The sequence below is a fragment of the Populus nigra genome, chromosome 3 (genome assembly GCF_951802175.1).
Source record: "Populus nigra chromosome 3, ddPopNigr1.1, whole genome shotgun sequence".
NCBI classification, from domain to species: domain Eukaryota; kingdom Viridiplantae; phylum Streptophyta; class Magnoliopsida; order Malpighiales; family Salicaceae; genus Populus; species Populus nigra.
In genome coordinates this window covers 19,682,827-19,701,518 of record NC_084854.1, presented here as the reverse complement: position 1 = coordinate 19,701,518, position 18,692 = coordinate 19,682,827, and the positions used below count along the sequence as shown (strand labels likewise).

General features: G+C 34.2%; 2 protein-coding genes and 1 pseudogene across 4 annotated transcripts; 1 reads left to right on the top strand and 2 right to left on the bottom strand.

The window, feature by feature from the left end:
* Nucleotides 1-2,907: 2,907 nt before the first annotated feature.
* Nucleotides 2,908-12,206, top strand: LOC133689642 (protein DEFECTIVE IN EXINE FORMATION 1-like). Of its 3 annotated transcripts, none has more exons than XM_062109590.1 (13): nucleotides 2,908-3,243; nucleotides 3,347-3,457; nucleotides 3,556-3,638; nucleotides 3,713-3,830; nucleotides 3,920-4,080; nucleotides 5,359-5,939; nucleotides 6,057-6,127; nucleotides 6,336-6,592; nucleotides 7,304-7,485; nucleotides 10,684-10,967; nucleotides 11,060-11,177; nucleotides 11,261-11,443; nucleotides 11,534-12,206. In XM_062109590.1, exons 1-13 carry the CDS (start codon nucleotides 3,110-3,112, stop codon nucleotides 11,849-11,851), a joined length of 2,601 nt encoding a protein of 866 aa, XP_061965574.1. In that variant the 5' UTR covers nucleotides 2,908-3,109; the 3' UTR covers nucleotides 11,852-12,206. The 3 variants fall into 3 exon arrangements, with proteins under 3 accessions (XP_061965574.1, XP_061965573.1, XP_061965575.1); XM_062109589.1 differs by having other exon boundaries at nucleotides 5,353-5,939; XM_062109591.1 differs by having other exon boundaries at nucleotides 3,116-3,243; nucleotides 3,375-3,457; nucleotides 5,353-5,939.
* Nucleotides 12,207-12,722: 516 nt separating this feature from the next.
* On the bottom strand, nucleotides 12,723-13,561 carry LOC133689152 (uncharacterized). The gene has a single exon (XM_062108928.1). The coding sequence runs from the start codon at nucleotides 13,225-13,227 to the stop codon at nucleotides 12,889-12,891; it is 339 nt and encodes a 112-aa protein (XP_061964912.1). The 5' UTR covers nucleotides 13,228-13,561; the 3' UTR covers nucleotides 12,723-12,888.
* Nucleotides 13,562-14,613: 1,052 nt separating this feature from the next.
* On the bottom strand, nucleotides 14,614-17,398 carry LOC133689442 (probable anion transporter 3, chloroplastic; annotated as a pseudogene).
* Between the last annotated feature and the right edge of the window lie 1,294 nt (nucleotides 17,399-18,692).

Genomic DNA, 18,692 nt, shown 5'->3' with positions numbered 1-18,692 from the left:
CAATTTTATCGCTTGACATTTAGTTTCATTTAAAATTTATATCAAATTTAATTATCATTCTTTAAATTGCTATTTGTTTTGTTTTAGACCGTTTTCTTAATTGAGCTTTTTTTTCACCCCTTAACATTTGATTTTATTTTATTTTTATGTCAAATTCAACCCATATTTTTTTTATTGTTATTTGTTTATTTTTTTAATCTTTTTTTGATTTTTTTATTTCATCCATAAGTATTTGGTTGATTGAGAATTTATCATCATGATTTTTTTTAGTTTGTCTTTTAATGAGGTAATCATGGTCTTATGACCCAAATCATGGGCTTGAAAAATTAGCTCGAGTTGACTTCAATATTTTTTTTAAAGTTTTTAAAATTAATTTTTAAAATTTTATTCTTTAATATTGGATTAGTTGGGGAGTGAGCTCTGTCGTTTATTTCACTTTTCTTTTTTATAAAGTTACTTTGATCTCAAATCTTAGATTATGAGCTTGACGAGTTAGCTTGAGTTAACTCAAGTCTTATTTTTTTATTGCAATTTTTAAACAATGATTTCTTTTTAATTTCACCTTTTAAAATTAGGTTAAATTGAGAATTAAGCTTTGTAGTTTATTTAATTTACTTTCTACAAGTTTATCATGATTTCACGACCAAGTTACCGATTCGACAAACCAACTCAAGTGGACTAAGTGGAGTAAAAAATTGCTTTTTTTGTTGTTTATCTCGATTTATTTACCGTTGTTGTCTATTTTTTTAATCATATTATTAAATTAATTGAATTTATTGAACTCAGTGAAATCAAAAATTCAAGTCTTAGATTTTTCTTACTTCTTTGAAAATGCTAGCAATGCTTGAGCATCCTTAATGTTAGGAATAACTTGGCCTAGTCAACGACATAACAGGAGATGCCTATGGACATGCAAATATTTTATCTCATGCCATACATATTTTTTGTATTTTTTACTTAATTATATGATAATAAAAATTGATTTTTATAGGAAATGTAATGATTTAGATTCAGTATATAATATATATTTTTTAGTCTAAATTCTCCTTTTCTTGTTAATGTATTTTTTTAACAAAAAAACATATATTTTTTAGCAATGTGTTTATTGCATAGAAATTGAAAGCAATTAAAATAATTATATGAAAAAAAATCTCAATGATTTGAGATAAGGAGAAAATAAAAGTATTTTTTTAACCAAAATCCCTTTGTGCGTTCCTTTCACTTGACAAAATGTTCTTTTTATTTGAAATATTGTTTTCAAATGGAAACTTATCATGATTTTAAAAGAAAATTTTAATAAAAGATAAAAAAAATCTTGAATTGATAATTTTGATGCGAATGTATTTAAAATATAAGAATATAATTTTTTAAAAAAATATATAAAAGATTACAATAAAAAAATAACAAAATATGTTTCATGGCATTGAATATTTATGAGTAAATATTTTAGAAAACTATGCATATTAAGTTAGTATGTAATTATTTAGAAAGTAATATTTACTATAAAAATGCTAATATTATTTGAAAACATTTACTTAATAGAATAATTATCTATATATCATTTAAATTAAATTCTTTATAAAATGAAAAAAAATAAAAAATTAAATGGTCATTATAAAAAGGAGTGTTAGTCGCATGTGAGCTAGAAGAATAGGCCAGCGCATCTAACCCATCATTAAAAAAAACCCAAACATGCCTAGTATATTTTTTCTTAAATGACAAACAGCTATAAATTGCCTCTAATTTTTTTTAATTGAAATAGTAGTGTGTTGCTTGCTTGAAAAAATGAAGCATTGTCTTTTTTCAACTTTTGTTGGTTATCAGAGGTGAGTCTAGTTATTTTAAAAATCAAGATTAAAACTTTTAGACCCATACCTACTTTTTGGTTTTCTTTTTCACTCAATAGCATGAGAAAAAAATCTTGTAAATCTCTAAAACTCAATTTTCAATAACAAAACATATTTTAATTATCTTAAAAACTCAAAACCAAATCAAAATTTAAATTTTAATGAGCTACAATCTATTTTTTCGAGCATCATTACAGATGAAAACCACCCCTATTAAGATCATTTCTTAATATCAAATCCATAAACACTAATATTAAAGCTATTAGTAGACGAGAGCTTGCTTTTTTTTTTAACGATTCCGATGACTCTCTCTCTCTTCATTTAACCTTCAAGGATTGAAATATAAATAAAATTTAGGACCAAATCATAATAACATGGAGAGTAAGGATGTGATGTGAAAAAATTAAAACTTGAGGGACCAAATAAATAACTTTTGCGTGCCTTTTTGTGGGAAAGAGTTTTGTTTCCTCCAACATGTACATCTCTCAGTTCATTTTGAACAAAAACTAAAACTCTGTTTCGTAAAATTGGTCATGAATTTAATGCTAGATAATTTAACGAAACATCAATAAAAAAAATTAAAAACAAAATTCAGCACTCAAAACCTTGAAAACATAACTTCAAGATATGAAATTGAAAAGAAATAAAGTTCAGTAATTGAATTATAAACTGTGCAAAACTACAGGGATCAAGATGTAAGAAAGTGAAAAAAAAAATAGTGAATTAACAGTAAAATGGAGTGCGTGCAGTGGTTTTTGAACAGTTAATGCTCATCTAGTTGTTTTTGGTTAATTGTTGCTTTTCTCCTTTCACTATATTTGAGCTACAGAGTGGAGAACAACTCTCCGCCTCCGCCCTTTATTTTAAAAAAGCAAAAAATAAAATACTCTCAGAGACACTGTAGTAACGTAGCCGGGAGCATAAAAAATCAGTTGACCCCCAATCCTCTTAATTAAATTAAATACTACCTGCATATAATAATAGCAAAGTAATAATAATAATAATAATAGCAAAGTAATAATAATAATAATAATAATAATAATAATAATAATAATAACAACAACACAACAAAAAACCAAAGGGGCATTTCGAAAATAAACATTTAAATCTACTCTTCTCTTCTTCATCCTGAAAACTCATTAGATCCCACCCATAGAAGGAACCCTAACCAGGGCAAGGCGCAGGGCTTATCAATTCCTCATTTCTGCTTTCTGTTAAATCCAGAAATCGTACATTCATTGAAAAACCAAAAACACGATCACATGGAACCCGCAGCGCTCAGGGTTCTCTTGGTCTGCTTCTTATTATTCACCTCTTCCATCCATGGAGAGGAATCCAGCAAGAGTAAATTTCGAGACCGAGAAGCTACCGATGATGCCCTTGGTTACCCTCACTTGTGAGTTCACATTTCAATCCTTTTCTTTTTAATGAATTCTGCTAAACTGATGATAGGCAGATATACATATAATTTTGGTTAATTTGAATTCGTATGTGTTTAGAGATGAGGATGCTTTGTTGAATACGCAGTGCCCTAGAAATTTAGAGCTGAGGTGGCAAACTGAAGTGAGCTCTAGCGTTTACGCTACTCCGTTGATCGCCGATATCAATAGGTGATAAAAGCAACGCCCATCATTTTGTTTATTTATTTACTTTATCTTTTAAATTATTATTTGGATTTTAATGTTAATTTGTATGCATTTGTTTTTAGTGATGGGAAACTTGATATAGTGGTTCCTTCTTTTGTTCACTATCTTGAAGTTCTAGAAGGTTCCGATGGAGACAAAATGCCAGGTAAAGTTTCGTTTATCTTGGATTGGATCACTTTGATGCTATGAATAGGAGTTAAACTGCAACGTTTTCATCAGGTTGGCCTGCATTTCACCAGTCAACAGTGCACGCAAGTCCTCTCCTGTATGATATTGACAAGGATGGTGTGAGGGAGATTGCTTTGGCTACCTACAATGGAGAAGTTCTCTTTTTCAGGCATGTTTGTACTAATGCTATGTTAATGGCTTAGGAAATTTTGTTTTGGTGTGCTCGAGCTCACTTGTCATTTATGTTTTCTATTCTAGGGTGTCAGGATACATGATGACTGATAAACTGGAAGTACCTCGTAGGAGGGTTAAAAAGAATTGGCATGTGGGTCTGGATCTGGATCCTGTGGATCGTTCTCATCCAGATGTTCACGATGACCAACTTGTCTTGGAGGCTTCTGAGAAGAAATCCGAGTCTCGTAAGTTAAATGTTGGATTCATAACAGTTTGTGCCTCTGGTGCTGCTTATTTTATTTGCTTTAGCGTCAATCTTTTACTGGTCATCTGAGTAAGCTGCCTGCGGTCCCTGTTTTCTTTATCTTTTGAAGCTTTGCTGAGCTGGTTTGATCTTCCTTTATATATATATATATATATATATGGCACAGAGTCCATAAGGGATGCCAATGGTTTGAGCTTGGAATTTGAACTTGGAGGTCCTGAGTTCAAATCTTTTAAGGGGGGAGTGTGAGGGTTTATGGATGTGGGAAGGGCTGCTCCCCATTGCATGGCTAAAAACCCCACGGAATCTTGAAATGTACCTAAAGAAATGAGACAGCGTAGAATCACACTTCATGATTAATTAGAACCAAGACATTACATTCCATTTGTCTACAGGCACATTTGGTAACCTAGAATGATGGATAGGGAATCTGAATGCAAATGAGTGGCGTTAACGTGCATGGTGTGAAGAACTAGGAAGGAGATTAGAGCTACATGACATCAATAATGAATTTGACTGTATGATGGTAATGACAGCCTTAGGGAATAGGGGTATTGACCTCTAGGGTTGGGGTGGGGTAGGGGTGGTGGGAGTGGATGTTACAAGTGTAGTGGTGTGGATGTGTCATTGGCCTTGGTTTTAAAACCTGGATCCTGTCAGTGGTTATAAAATATGGAAGAATGTCTTTTCATTTCTTCTCTACTTCGCATGCCCATTTTACTATTGTGTACCTAGCACCAGGGATGTGAACGAATGAACTTTCCTATCTATTCTCATTGCTAGTCTTCATTCCAAGTTGACAAACAGGCCCCCCTTAAGGATGACAGTACTGAAGATGCTGAAATCATAATTGTACCAATTATGTTCTTATTAATTTGGAAGGCAAAGGAAAAACATAATCACATCGTTCAATCCGGTAGTAATCTAAGCATAGGAGGAACTAGAAAGCAGCAAAATATGGGTGATAATCTCCAATGTCTTCAACAGTTTACCAAGCTTCAATTGGCTCCTTATACACATTTAGGCCTGGATGCATATTGTGCTGCCATTTCTTGTATTGATTTTTATTTGAGCTTGGTTCAGGAGTGCAAGCAGAATATCAATTTTTCTTTTTCAAGGAAATTCTAACATCTATATGATAACCTGAACCCTGTCCAGGTGTATTTGAGTCTGATCTGGCATTTTATGATGGAAAAAATCCAAGAAACTTTGAGAAACTGACTTTGTTTGGTAAATGTTGACTGTTTTTAAGTTGCAGACACAACTGGAAGTACACATCAAAATACACCTGAAACAGACTCTTTGATTTCTACATCAACAGAGAATAGTCATCCAGCAAATGCATCCAGTGAGACTGAAAAGAAAATGAACGAGAATCAAACGGAACCAATTATCAAACTGCCTTTGCATGTGGATAACTCTTCTCTAGGTGCCAGGTCAAATGGAACCGATAAAGCTGTGAGTGGAACCAGTAATGCGCATAATGGAACCAATACGGTAGATAAGGGAACCAATAATGCAGAAAATAGAACAAACACTGGGAGAAGGCTTCTCGAAGATGAAAATTCAAAGGGTTCACAGGAAGGTGGCTCAGAATCTAAAGAGAATGACCATGAAAATGTTCATGCAGCAACTGTTGAAAATGATGAAGGGTTAGAAGCAGATGCTGATTCATCGTTCGAGTTATTCCGTGATAGTGATGAATTAACCGATGAGTACAGTTATGACTACAATGATTACGTAGATGAATCCATGTGGGGAGATGAAGAATGGACAGAAGGGCAACATGAGAAATTGGAGGATTATGTGAATATTGACTCACATATCTTGTGCACACCTGTGAGTCTAAAACCTAATAGCAGTAATGCATTGCAATAGATGAATTTTGTTCACAGATGCAAGTAAGATGTAGTTATAGCAATCAGATGACATTTTTCTCTCTCTTGTTTTCACCAGGTGATAGCTGACATTGATAGTGATGGAGTAGCTGAAATGATTGTTGCAGTTTCATATTTCTTTGATAACGAGTGAGTTCTCTTTATGGTGTCACCACTGTATATATTCTGTATTCTTATATAGTGAAAATCAGATATTAATCGTGCACTGGTTTTTTAAATGAACTTTAGCAACCTAATTGAATATTGGAACAATGACCAGCCTTTCGCTCTCAGTCAATGAAGTAATGTTGATTTTCAGTCAATGAAGTCCATGCGAATGGTTTTATTTGATTGACAGGTATTATGACAATCCAGAGCATTTGAAAGAACTCGGTGATATAGATGTTGGGAAATATGTTGCCAGTTCTATTGTTGTATTCAACCTTGATACAAAGCTAGTTAAGTGGACTCGAGAACTAGATTTAAGTACAAATACTGCAAACTTCCGTGCGTATATATACTCTTCACCTTCAGTGGTTGATTTGGATGGTGATGGGAATTTGGACATTCTTGTTGGGACTTCATTTGGCTTGTTCTATGTTCTGGATCATCACGGTAAACTCGAGTTTGTGTCCTTCATTTTCTTTATCATTTCCTCTTTGTATCATGTCATCCTATCTTCTACTAAATGAGCTTTCATTGATTTTTTATTTTTATCTTCCAGCTTTATCAGCTATGTTATTCTTCATACAAAATCACTTGAGTACAAATTTTCATGTGATATTTTCCTGTTCTAAATGCAACATAGGAATTGGCATCCAAACTCTCTTATCATGCCTATTTTTCTCTGGAATAGATTGTGCAACTCAGCTTCATAGGCATTTTATGATCGTTTTCACTTTTTTTCTGGTTGCTGAGTTGGAATGTGGTTGTTCAACTGATACATTCTTTTACTTGTCACTACATGGATCAATTTATTATTATTTTCCTGTTTTAGAGTTCTCTGAGGGAATTCAAAGTGGTTTGAAAGATGAACAAGAAAAATCTGTCTTATATCAACACTCTTTGCTTTTCAATTTAAATGCATGCAATCCAACTATTAATCTGTGCAGTATTTAGAGAACTATTAAATTTTACCTGATATTTTTTTAGAATGACATGAGAAGGGAATTTCTGATGTTTTTACTTTTGAGCTTCATGCCTTACAAACAAAATAATGTTTATGCAGAAATCTGAGAGTATTTTCTTCCATTTTAACTGGCTTATCAATTGTGGTGTTCCAATTCTCCAAATGAAGTTAGAATCTAAAGTTCGTCTTTTATTCAGGAAATATTAGGGAAAAATTCCCTCTTGAAATGGCTGAAATTCAAGGTGCTGTAGTTGCAGCTGATATCAATGATGATGGGAAAATTGAACTAGTGACCACTGATGTACATGGAAATGTTGCTGCGTGGACATCACAAGGAAAAGAAATTTGGGAAAGAAACCTTAAGAGTCTTATTCCCCAGGTCAGTTGGATCTCTATTTCTTACTTCCTTCTTCTTATGATGATGTCTGTATGAATTAAGTATGATCTCCTATATGTGATGTCCACTAACTGTATTTCATAGTTAATATTGGTCTACTGGTGGTACAATTGTAAGATTGAGCAATGGGTGCTTCATTGCTTGATCTGGAAGGGGTCTTGTCTTGTTCCAGATTTAGATTCTTGCAAAATCTGGCAAAAGTAAGGTACTTTGTTTCCACATATTACATATATAGAAACACACAAAATCACCGAAGAAATTGTTATTGTATTATGGGTGTAACTGTGCAAAAACAAGTGTCATGATGCTTTATTACTTGCGGTAGAGGATGTGAAATTCTAGAGCAATAGAAACTTCATTCCTTATCTTGTAGAAGCAAGTCATGCTCGTACAGGAATTTGTCATTCAATGCAAAAATTATGATTCTAATATTATTTGCATGGAGGATATGCTTGTTTGTCTCTCCTTTTTGTGTATGAGCATTGTCTAATATTATTCTAAAGTTATGATCCTAAAATCATGCTTGTACAATATAGATTGGAGTGGGGGTAGGGGTGGTGATGGCAATCATGCTTTTGACCTTAGGCTCGGCACAAGAAAAAAAATAATAATCAAACATTGTCTATACTTTGTAGATGGCATGGAGGTAGGTTTTGAACCCAAGACCTTGCCCCTCTTCTTTTGGAGAGCACTGCTAGGCATGACAACCATCACTATAATTGTCATGTCTACATTTATTCATGTAATTACATATCTTAGGATGATACTTTTTGTGTTTACAACGGTTTGAATGTGAAACTACGAACTGAATCCCAGCTTGTGTACGATCTTCTATTAAATTGACGTGACATGTAGCGTGAATACAAGCTAAGGTTCTCATGCCCTAAGGCTACAAACCTAAGCTGTAGAGAAATTTAGAGAAAACTCTTGTAATTTATAAAATCCGAATAATAATCTAAATCTCAATCTCAAAATAAATTAGATATCCTTATTTATACTAGTTATAGACCTAAAATCCTTTATAGGAAAAGATTTCTAATTAAAACTTACCTAACTAATATAATCCATCTGGCATTGGGATTTCTAAATAGTAAAATAATAATTAAACTAAAATTCCTAATTTAAATAGGAAAAAGAATCAAAATACAATAAGGTAAATAAAGACATTCCCTCATAGTAACTTCTAAGCCTTATTTGAAGGTCTTTTCGATCTCCGATCATCATGAAATTTTAATCTAATAGGAAACAGAGCTATCAGAATCTTCTGTTAAAATTTTAGCTTGATTCAATAGTCAGATTAAAAATCATGCTTGATTTACCATGGACTCTTAAACTTATCAAAACCTAAGAATCTTAACCATTAATGACAATGCAATGAACATTATTATGCCAAGAATAATGAAGAAATTTCTCTACGTCAGTCCCCTCTACTTCCAAAAAACTTGCCCTCGAGTGATTTGTCACGAATTGAACTCTTCCACTTCAAATAAACAAATACTTCGAATATAGCAATGAAGTCAACACGTTCATGAAGTAGCATGTCTTTGACTTGTGAACTCCAAAATTTAATTTATGATGTGTGTATGCAAAAGAAAAATCCATATTTAATGTTAATACTTTATGTTCCTATGGAGTCCGCTTGTAGTTCATTTCCACATTCTTTTACTTCAAACTTGAGTTCATCATCATCAATGACCTCTAATACTTTAACCTTTGTATCTAAAAAAACTTAAAGATAGTCTTTCATAATATCTTTAGAAGAATTGTCAGAAATTATCATATCCTCCATTTCCTTGTTTGCAAGATCTCTAGAATCACTACAAGATACTAATTTATGAGCTTTCTAGATTTATTCTTCACCATTAGTAGATGAAACATCAACAAGTAGAGTAGTATCTGTAGCAATGTTGTTGTCTCTATTGTGATGTTGAAACCGTCTACTTTGAAGATGACATCTCCTCCCTAATTTCCTTCCTTGCTATTTTAGAAGATTGAATAAAAGACAAATAATAACAATCGAATTGCTTATCTATTTTATGTAAAATCTCTTCATAATCATCCTATATAAATTCCAAAATTAATGATCGTCTCAAATCTTGTCAAGATGGGATTAAAAACATACCAATACGAGTTCTAAAGTCTAGAAATTCAAACCACCACAAGAAAGTTTGTGTGCGACAAGTCTTATCTTTTGATGATAAGGAACCTTGTTGAAATAAAAGTAAGCTTCCAACTCTGTCTCAGTTAATAAATCTTTTTATTTTTGAAAATCTCCCATCATAGAATGGAATATCATAAAGTTCATGAATAGGTTTGGGGTTTGGCCTGCCTTGAGGTAAGTCTCTAGGCAAATTCCTCTCTTCTTTTTCATGATCCCTATTTGTGCCTCCCATCATTCGAATGATATGTTCCAAATTAGTCAATATTGCCATTGTTGTTTGCTCAAAACAATCTAGTTTCTGCGATTGGTTCCTTGCCCTGCCTTCTGAGCCCTCAGATGACCTCCACTACTGCATCGCAGAATGGGTTGCTATTGTCTTTTTCCATCAAATAGACCAACTGCTCTAATACCAATTGACACGGCGTATAACGTGGATACAAGCTAGAGTTCTTAAGTCCTAAGGTTATAAATCCAAGTTGTAGAGAAAACTTTATAGTATTTTATAAAATCTGAATAATAGTAAGAAACTCAATATCAAAATAAATTAGACATCCTTGTTTATTCTAGTTTTACCTAAAATCTTTTATAGAAAAAGATTCATAATTAAAACATACACAACTAATATAATTCATTTGACATTAGGATCTCTAAATAGTAAAATATTAATTAAACTAAAAGTCCTAATCTAAACAGAAAAAAGGATCCAAATACAAGGTAAATAAAGATAATCCCGGACAGGAACTTCCGAGCCATATTTGAAGAAACCTAAAATTTTTAACCATTAATGAAACGATGTAATAAACATTATTATGCCAAGAATAATGAAGAAATTTCCCCAATTCATAAATGAAGATTTTAGCAAAAAAGTGCTCGAGTGTTTGATGATAAAGTTATATGACAAGACTGTTTGATTCTTGGAATGCATGCAACTTGTGTGCTATCTTCCTTTGTTTAAATAAGATTTAATTGCATGCGTGTTTGATAATGAGTGATCTAACATAGATTGCGACATTACTCAGGGTCCAACTATAGGTGATGTTGATGGGGATGGTCGTACTGATATTGTAGTTCCTACTCTATCAGGGAACATATACGTTCTTAGTGGCAAGGATGGTTCTATTGTTCGGCCTTACCCATATAGAACTCATGGGAGAGTGATGAATCAAGTTCTTCTCGTTGACTTGAGTAAACGTGGGGAGAAAAGCAAGGGACTCACACTTGTTACAACATCATTTGATGGTTATTTGTACCTTATAGACGGACCAACTTCTTGTGCTGATGTTGTTGATATTGGTGAAACTTCGTAAGATATGCTTGTATCCTTTTTAAGTTTTGGCTCTTCAATTTATTTATTGCACTATGTGATTTATCTTAAACATGTCTCTCTTTTCTCAGATACAGCATGGTCTTGGCAGATAATGTTGATGGTGGAGATGATCTAGATCTCATAGTCTCAACAATGAATGGGAATGTCTTTTGCTTTTCAACTCCTGTTCCACATCACCCTCTCAAGGCATGATAGTTGTGAATCTATATTTGTGGTGACTTCTTGTATGTTATATGCTTTAAGTATTAAGCATATTGTGCAATTCTCAGGCTTGGAGATCTTCTAATCAAGGAAGAAACAACGTGGTGAACCGCTACAACCGTGAAGGGGTTTATGTTACACCTTCATCAAGAAGTTTTCGTGATGAGGAGGGAAAGAGCTTCTGGGTGGAATTTGAGATTGTAGACAAGTATAGATTCCCATCTGGATCTCAAGCACCTTATAATGTCACTGTAAGTTGCTCCTTGTACATTTAAATTATGGTTTTCAACAGCAATCCAAAGAGCTCCTTAAAATTCCAATTTTCATTTGGAACAATGCAGACAACCCTTTTAGTTCCTGGCAATTATCAAGGTGAGAGACGAATAAAGCAAAGCCAAATCTTTGACCGTCCAGGAAATTATCGGGTAAAACTTCCAACAGTTGGAGTGAGGACTACTGGAACGGTTTTGGTGGAGATGGTTGATAAGAACGGACTCTATTTCTCAGACGACTTCTCCCTTACATTTCACATGCATTACTATAAACTGCTGAAGTGGCTCCTAGTCCTCCCAATGCTTGGAATGTTTTGTGTGCTTGTCATCCTTCGTCCACAAGAGGCCATGCCCTTACCATCATTTTCAAGGAATACTGACTTGTGATAATCATCTTCCACTCAATACCTGTAATGTGCCAAGTTGACCACAGGGGATGATAGTTTCAGCCGAACAAAGGCCAGAAACTAATGGTGGCCGAGAAAAAATAATTCATGACCATGAAAAAAGTTTTGGGGGCTTATATCACAGATTATTGGCTATGTTGAATATCAAAGGAAGTGAGTCTTGGTCTATAGGATGTTGGAACTTGTAACATACTTGAACTGAGTTGGTGAATTGAATTTCTTACACCAAAACCTGGAGAATGAACAAAAATGTTCTCTTCAAAATCAGATACGAGTTCTGAAGGGTCAGGTCACAATCCTTGAGGCAATCAATAGATTATTTACTTTTGAAGCTCCCTAGGTAATCGCTTTATTCTCTTTCCGGCATTGTATTACGTATTAGTTAACTGCATTACATTACGAGGGGTCGGAACATGCTGCCCACTATCCTGTTTTATCCTGTTTACGGTGGTGTGTAGCCCGTGATTTTTCATTTCCTTTGCCTAGCAGTAAACAAAATGAATCGCGGTGCCAGGATGCGAGTCCTTTACACGATGTGAACTAATGCTAGCCTGCATTCCCAACCATCACCAATATGCCAAGTAAAGGATGGCGGTTAAGAAAATATTGGCCAAACTGGATTAGCTAGCTACTTAGGCAGCGAGGAAGATGATTAATTTAGGCAACCAACAAAACAATGGGTATTGATAGAAAGATCGACTAGAAGCCCATCTTCAATATTGGCCACTGATGATGACGGTGGTGAATTGTAGGTACGGGAGTAACCGTACCGTGATTCAAAAACACCAAACTTGCATGAGAAGGTTTTCGCTTTTCATTCTCAAAAGACCGAAAAAATAAAAACAGAGGGGTTCGATTCTGCAATGTACACATTTCTATACTCAGAGCATGTAATTTAGACACATGTTTACATTAGAGAGAAACAAAGAAACAGTCAAAAGGCGGCAAGATTGGGAATGGAGAATTTCCATGCATGATTATTTCTTTGGTAAAACAGAAAAGGTGTTTACAACATAATCAAAATCCCTGCAAAATAGGCCTCTTTCCGAGCCTCTTGATTTCTCTATCCATCTGACCAGTAAGCATCAATCCAAACATCTTGCAATCACATCGAAAAGACCATACTGGATGCCCATAACTTGCAGGAACGTTCCCTTCCACAAAGAAATGGCTGTACCAAGCGAATCCATACCCAACCAGCGGCACAAAGAACAAAAACCACAAATTGAAAACAAGAGAGTAGAGCAATAACAGTATACTTGAAAGCGTGCCCACAAAATGCCAGCGTCTTGTTGATGGTTTTGAATGTTGAGTCACATAGAAAGACCAAAACTCTTCTAAGCTCCTGAAATTCATTATCTTCGACAAGCAACAAAACAAGGAGAACCAAGTTCACGAATCTTGATTGCTTTGACTTGTAGCTCAACTTCTTGATTGGTAGATGATCTTTGAAATCCAATTATGAAACACAGAAAGAATTCTATCTGGGCTTGGTGTGGCTACCAAGAGACAAAAGAGGGATGCAGCCTTGTGAGGTGCTGGGTAAAGGGTATAGGCTTCGAAGCAGAGACAATAATAGGAAGCAGAAAGCGAGGGATTTTTTTTGGCGGAGTTGACTGTAAATTCGAGCGAGAAAGTTTTCAAGATGGATTTTGGAGGAGTCTTTAACTCCCCACCTAGCTTATATATATATATATATATATATATATATATATATATATATATATATATATATATATATATATAATTGAAGATCCAACAACCAATAAACATAAGTTGAGTGGTTTTTTGAGTTTGAAGGGTGTATAGTTGCTGTCTGTCTCATTTTTATTAGTGGAGAAATCAAAGTTGGTTCGGTGCTCATTTGGGAAAAAATTATGTGATGGAGAAAATTTGGCATAAGATATCCAACCAAGATATAAGCAAAAAAAAAGGTAAAATAAAAGGAGCTAATGTTTGTCATCAACTACAAAAAGAGGGAGACGTTCTTCTGTTTGCTACAATATTGCCATTGGAGTGTTATTGTCAACATCTAACACTCCAAATCGATAAATTTTCTATTTACCGACGGTGTGAGATTCTATATTGACATGCTGTCTTCATCTTTTTGAAAAGCTTTAGATCGACTGATGGGTGGTGAATTACAGAATTATCACTGTAGTCTGACAGGTCTTCCAAAGACATGTAGGGCGAACATGAACGACCTTCAAGGATGAGAAGTTGGACTGAACTTCCTTGGTTCTCAGCCGTGAGCAATCTTGCATTCGAACCATGTTTGCTGAAATCAATTATTATGAAATTTATCCAGTAATGTTGTTAGGAATCGGCTCCATAGGCCTTCAAGGCACTCCAAAAACCGAAACGTTGGCTGTGCATAGCAGATTTTGAAATCGGAATCGAGCACTTGACTCTCCAGTCCAGTATAAACAAGAAGTTACAAAGATGATTATTTATGTTGCGTGACACTAATTTTGTCTTACAGTTTGATATTGTGTACACTAATTCCTTGTAGAAGTTCATTCTAATGGACATATCGAAGTGAAAACCAACCACTAAAGAGCACAAGGAATGCATTAATGCACGTAGTAAATAGACTATAATATAAGGAATAGCTCAATTGTTCAGGTTTTGGCACGAATTCGAGTACTCTTAGGACCATTGAAGGCTTAACTTCAGGGCCTGTGAAATTAGTCGAGGTATACACAAACTGATCCAGACATCCATGTTAACAAAAAAAAACAGACTATACACCACCAATTCCCTCCATTCTAAACATTTCATGCCTAGATTGATTTGACTTAAGATTTTAACCTGCATCAACTCATATTCTTCACCCTTTTACATAGATATTATTCCTAGTTCTAGACCTGAGCTGTTTCCAGAATAATGGAAACTTCACTTACACTCGAGTCTAGTCTAGAAAACTCGCTCTCCTGTAGCAAACAAGTTCCAAAAGATGGCTGTAACGAAATAGAGCCCTGCAGTGACTCTGAGGAACGCCTGAGAAGATCCTGACAACTCAACAAAATAACCTGTTCCAATCGCGCTGATTATTGTCATTAGAACAGCTGCAGCCACTGGTGTCTTGGCATAATTTAAGCAGAGCAATGAAACACCAGGTCCAAAGAATCCAATAGACTGCACATTTAAAAATTAATCAGCCTAGCAGTCATATGAAAAGGTGCCTGCCATATCAAGCGAGTTAAAATTTTACTTCAAAACCAATGTATAAGATCTGAACTTCCACGGTTTGGTCTTCCAAAAACATACCTAAGATAAGAGAGCTCACTAATACTGTGATTTAAAATCAATTCAGCTCCCCCTGCTCTCCTTTTCCTTTTTATTTATTTCTTTTTCTGGTTATTTTCCAATTAAAACAAGAATCACAGGCCAAGTATGTAAGGCACACTTTCCCTTGATGAGTAGAGGAATTACCTGCATGATCTTTCGGACTACCGTCAAAGAGTAGCCAGCCTTGATCAACGAATCGGATTATACCCCTGCAATGTAACCAGAAATCGCCATTATTCCCCATGGAACAGCGCTAAACCATGCCGCTTGCTTCAAATTCACATTAAATACCTGCATTCAAAAAGAAATTTGCGATTAACTAATCATACAAGTCTTAAATATGCTATTTACTGATTCAAAATAGCATATCGTCTCGTCAGAGCTTTTTTTAAGCACAAAGCTCTCACCATGATCCTTCGACGTTAATAAAATAAAAGATAAGAGGTAATAATAACTTACAGTGTTGAAATAAATAGGCATCCAAGATAGAAGAACAAAATATCCCTGTAACTTAGTGCGTTTGATAATAGGAGACGTAAGTGGAGGAAGCTGGCCACTATTATTTGCTGGAGAATCAGTTTTACCAGCTTGGATTAACCTCAGCTTTGATTTGCTAACAAAAGGGCCATCTCTTGGATCACTGGTGACCCCTTTCGCCCATCTTGTTAGCCATGGAGACGAGAAGAGAACAAAAGGGCCAGAAAATCCAATTGTGGGCAACATAATTGGAGTTAATAATAAGCCTACGACATTGCCACGATGAAATCCAGCCATTGAAATTCCGACTGCACTTGCTCGTTCATGGCTTGGGAACCACATAACCACAGATAGACAAGGACATAGTTAAGCATCACTGATTTTATTTGAATGGAACACATGTATGCAACACGCGCGGGTTACATACTAGAATGGCATTACCATGATGGCAAAGCAGCACCCTCAGTGAGTCCGAAAAATGCACGAATGGCCAAGAGGGCGACGGTGGAGTGGTTAGCAGCTCATGGAGTAAAAAAAACCTTTTTTTAAAAAAAAAAAACCATGAAAAGTGTTTTTTTTTTAAAAAAATTGAAAATACATGAAATAAAAAATAAAAAAACAAATAGGCTAGGCGTGTAAGCCTATCCATATACCTGGCTAATGAAAAGCTTGGCTCGTGTACCATTAACTATTCCTTTTCAACCAATAGCTATTTCATTGTGTGCCAACAGAAATACTTGATTCCAAAACTTGAAAGAAGCAGAAATAAAATATTTTACAACAAAAAATTTCATTTGACAAAAATAATGATGATTATCAGAAAAGATGAACACAACTAGAGGCGACTCTATTTGTTTGAATCCATCACATTAATGACAATAACTAAGCAATAATTTTAAGAACTCCACCACAAACCATGAGTATTAAAGGAAACAATTTCTTTATGATGAAAAATTAGCAAAGATGAACAAATATATACTCGTAATGCTCGTAGGGGCAAATAAAGCTTCAAACAAATACAGCATAAAAAACAAGGGGTCCCAAAATTAGATCGCTTAATTACTCATAAATTGAATTTAAGCAAAAAAAGTGAGCTTAATATCATTGTCAGTAATGTGATCTGAAACAACTATTTAAGGTGACGCGGGGAAGTTTGTGCATTTCATTGAGTTTTTCAGTCCGCCTGACATCACTTGCATGTGGTTAAAAAAACCCAACGAAAGATGATGGTGGTACGGAATAAACTTTTAAAGGAAAATAAATTTAGACAATTCATAACTTTTACCACAACTAAGCCTCGATTATTCAGAGCTTTAAATTACATTCCGAAATTCTAATTCTTGAATGACAACGGTGGTGGCGATGGGTAATCTGAGCTGCCTCTACTAGGCCCGGATGGAGGAATAGGAGTATATTTAGAGAGTTGTCCAAAGTTCCAACCCTTAAACAAGGAAGTGGGAGGTGGTGGTGGTGGATAATCTGAGCTTGTCGTACTAGGCCCGGATGGAGGAATAGGAGTATATTTAGGGAGTTGTCCAAAGCTCCAACCCTTAAGCAGTAGCCTTGGAGGTGGTGGTGGAAAATCTGAGCTGCCTCTGCTAGGCCCAGATGGAGGAATAGGAGTATGCTTGGGAAGTTCTCCAAAGTTCCAGCCCTTCAATGGCGATGATGAGTCCACTTCAGCAAGGCAAAATGCAAAGCTTATTGCAAATAAAAGGATGAAGGATATCCATGATGGATGTTGACAGAAAAACACCATCGTTTTTCCTATCGTTTTGGACGGAGTCTGTAACTTCTTTATCTCTCGTTTTACGGCCTCATGGTATTCTGATCAGTCCCTTTAAAGGGATGCCAGAAACTAAAATGGGCATACTTTATTTGGAAGTTTGATGCTATTTAAGAAAAACAATAATTATTCGAACCAGAAAGGGAAGCAAATCTTGTTTCCTCGTTTTCTTTTTCTCTTTCTATTTATTCACCTTGGTATTACTGCATATCCTTTCCTTGCACACGGTTTTAACATATATGAATGGGATCATTTAATTTCCATAAATAGCATTATTGAATTACGGTCATTTAATTTCCATAAATAGCATTATTGAATTACGGATCATGATTTGCTTAATTATTGAAATAGATATTTATCTATAAAATAATTGAAAATTTTAATTATATCAATCAATGCTAAGTTAGTATTTTCTTTTTACAGCCTGTTTCAAGATAGAAAAGACAAAACCAATAAAAATAAAAAGTACTATATTTTTCTATATTTATTGTTTTGAGATTTTTTTATCTATTTTTGAATTTCTTGTCAAGGTTAGTCATTTAACCATTTAAATATATTTTTAAATTTAAGGGTTAAGATTGATCACCTAATAATTTTGATTCTTTTTTAAATTTCACATAAATATTAGTCATTTAATATTTTTTGACTTGTTTTTTAAAAGTTAAAATTGATTATGAGATCGTGATAAACTCATAGTAAAAAAATTAAAAAAAAATACGAAACTTAATTTTTAATCAACCTAATGATAAATGATGAAGTTAAAAAAAAACAAAAAAAAAACAAGAAAATTACCTCAATTAACTCGAGTTAACTTACTAAACCTGAGTTATAAGACTAGAATAACTCAATAAAAAATAAACCGAAATAAATTATTAAATCTAATTCCTATTAAATCCAATATTAGAAATTAAAGTTAAAAAAAACATCAACTAAGTTTCAACTTAAAAATAAATAATAAAAAAACCTCAAAGGACTAAATTAAAAAAAAACAAAATCACTACTTTGTATTATCATGTATTCATGTTTTTAGGCTTTTAGCACGAGGAGTCAAATTGTTTAACTCCACATATTTGAGAGATGGCACAATAGCTCTTGAACTCTTCTTGTAGTGGTAATTAGGTCCTTGTTCGGGTTGTAATGGTAAATAAGTTCAATCCATCTCTTGTTCTGTTAATTATGAACCATTAATCTCCTGACTAGCTAACTACCGTTAATACTGAGTTGAGCACAATATGAAGGAGATGTTATTCTCAGTATAGGATAGAAT

What these genes read in the sequence shown, in the direction of transcription:
- LOC133689642 (XM_062109589.1), top strand. Translation starts at nt 3,110, where the DNA reads ATGGAACCCGCAGCGCTCAGGGTTCTCTTGGTCTGCTTCTTATTATTC. An exon ending in GCCCTTGGTTACCCTCACTT is followed by an intron (nt 3,244 to 3,346) that starts GTGAGTTCACAT and finishes GTATGTGTTTAG; the next exon opens with AGATGAGGATGCTTTGTTGA. An exon ending in GTTGATATTGGTGAAACTTC is followed by an intron (nt 10,968 to 11,059) that starts GTAAGATATGCT and finishes CTCTTTTCTCAG; the next exon opens with ATACAGCATGGTCTTGGCAG.
- LOC133689152 (XM_062108928.1), bottom strand. Translation starts at nt 13,227, where the DNA reads ATGAATTTCAGGAGCTTAGAAGAGTTTTGGTCTTTCTATGTGACTCAA.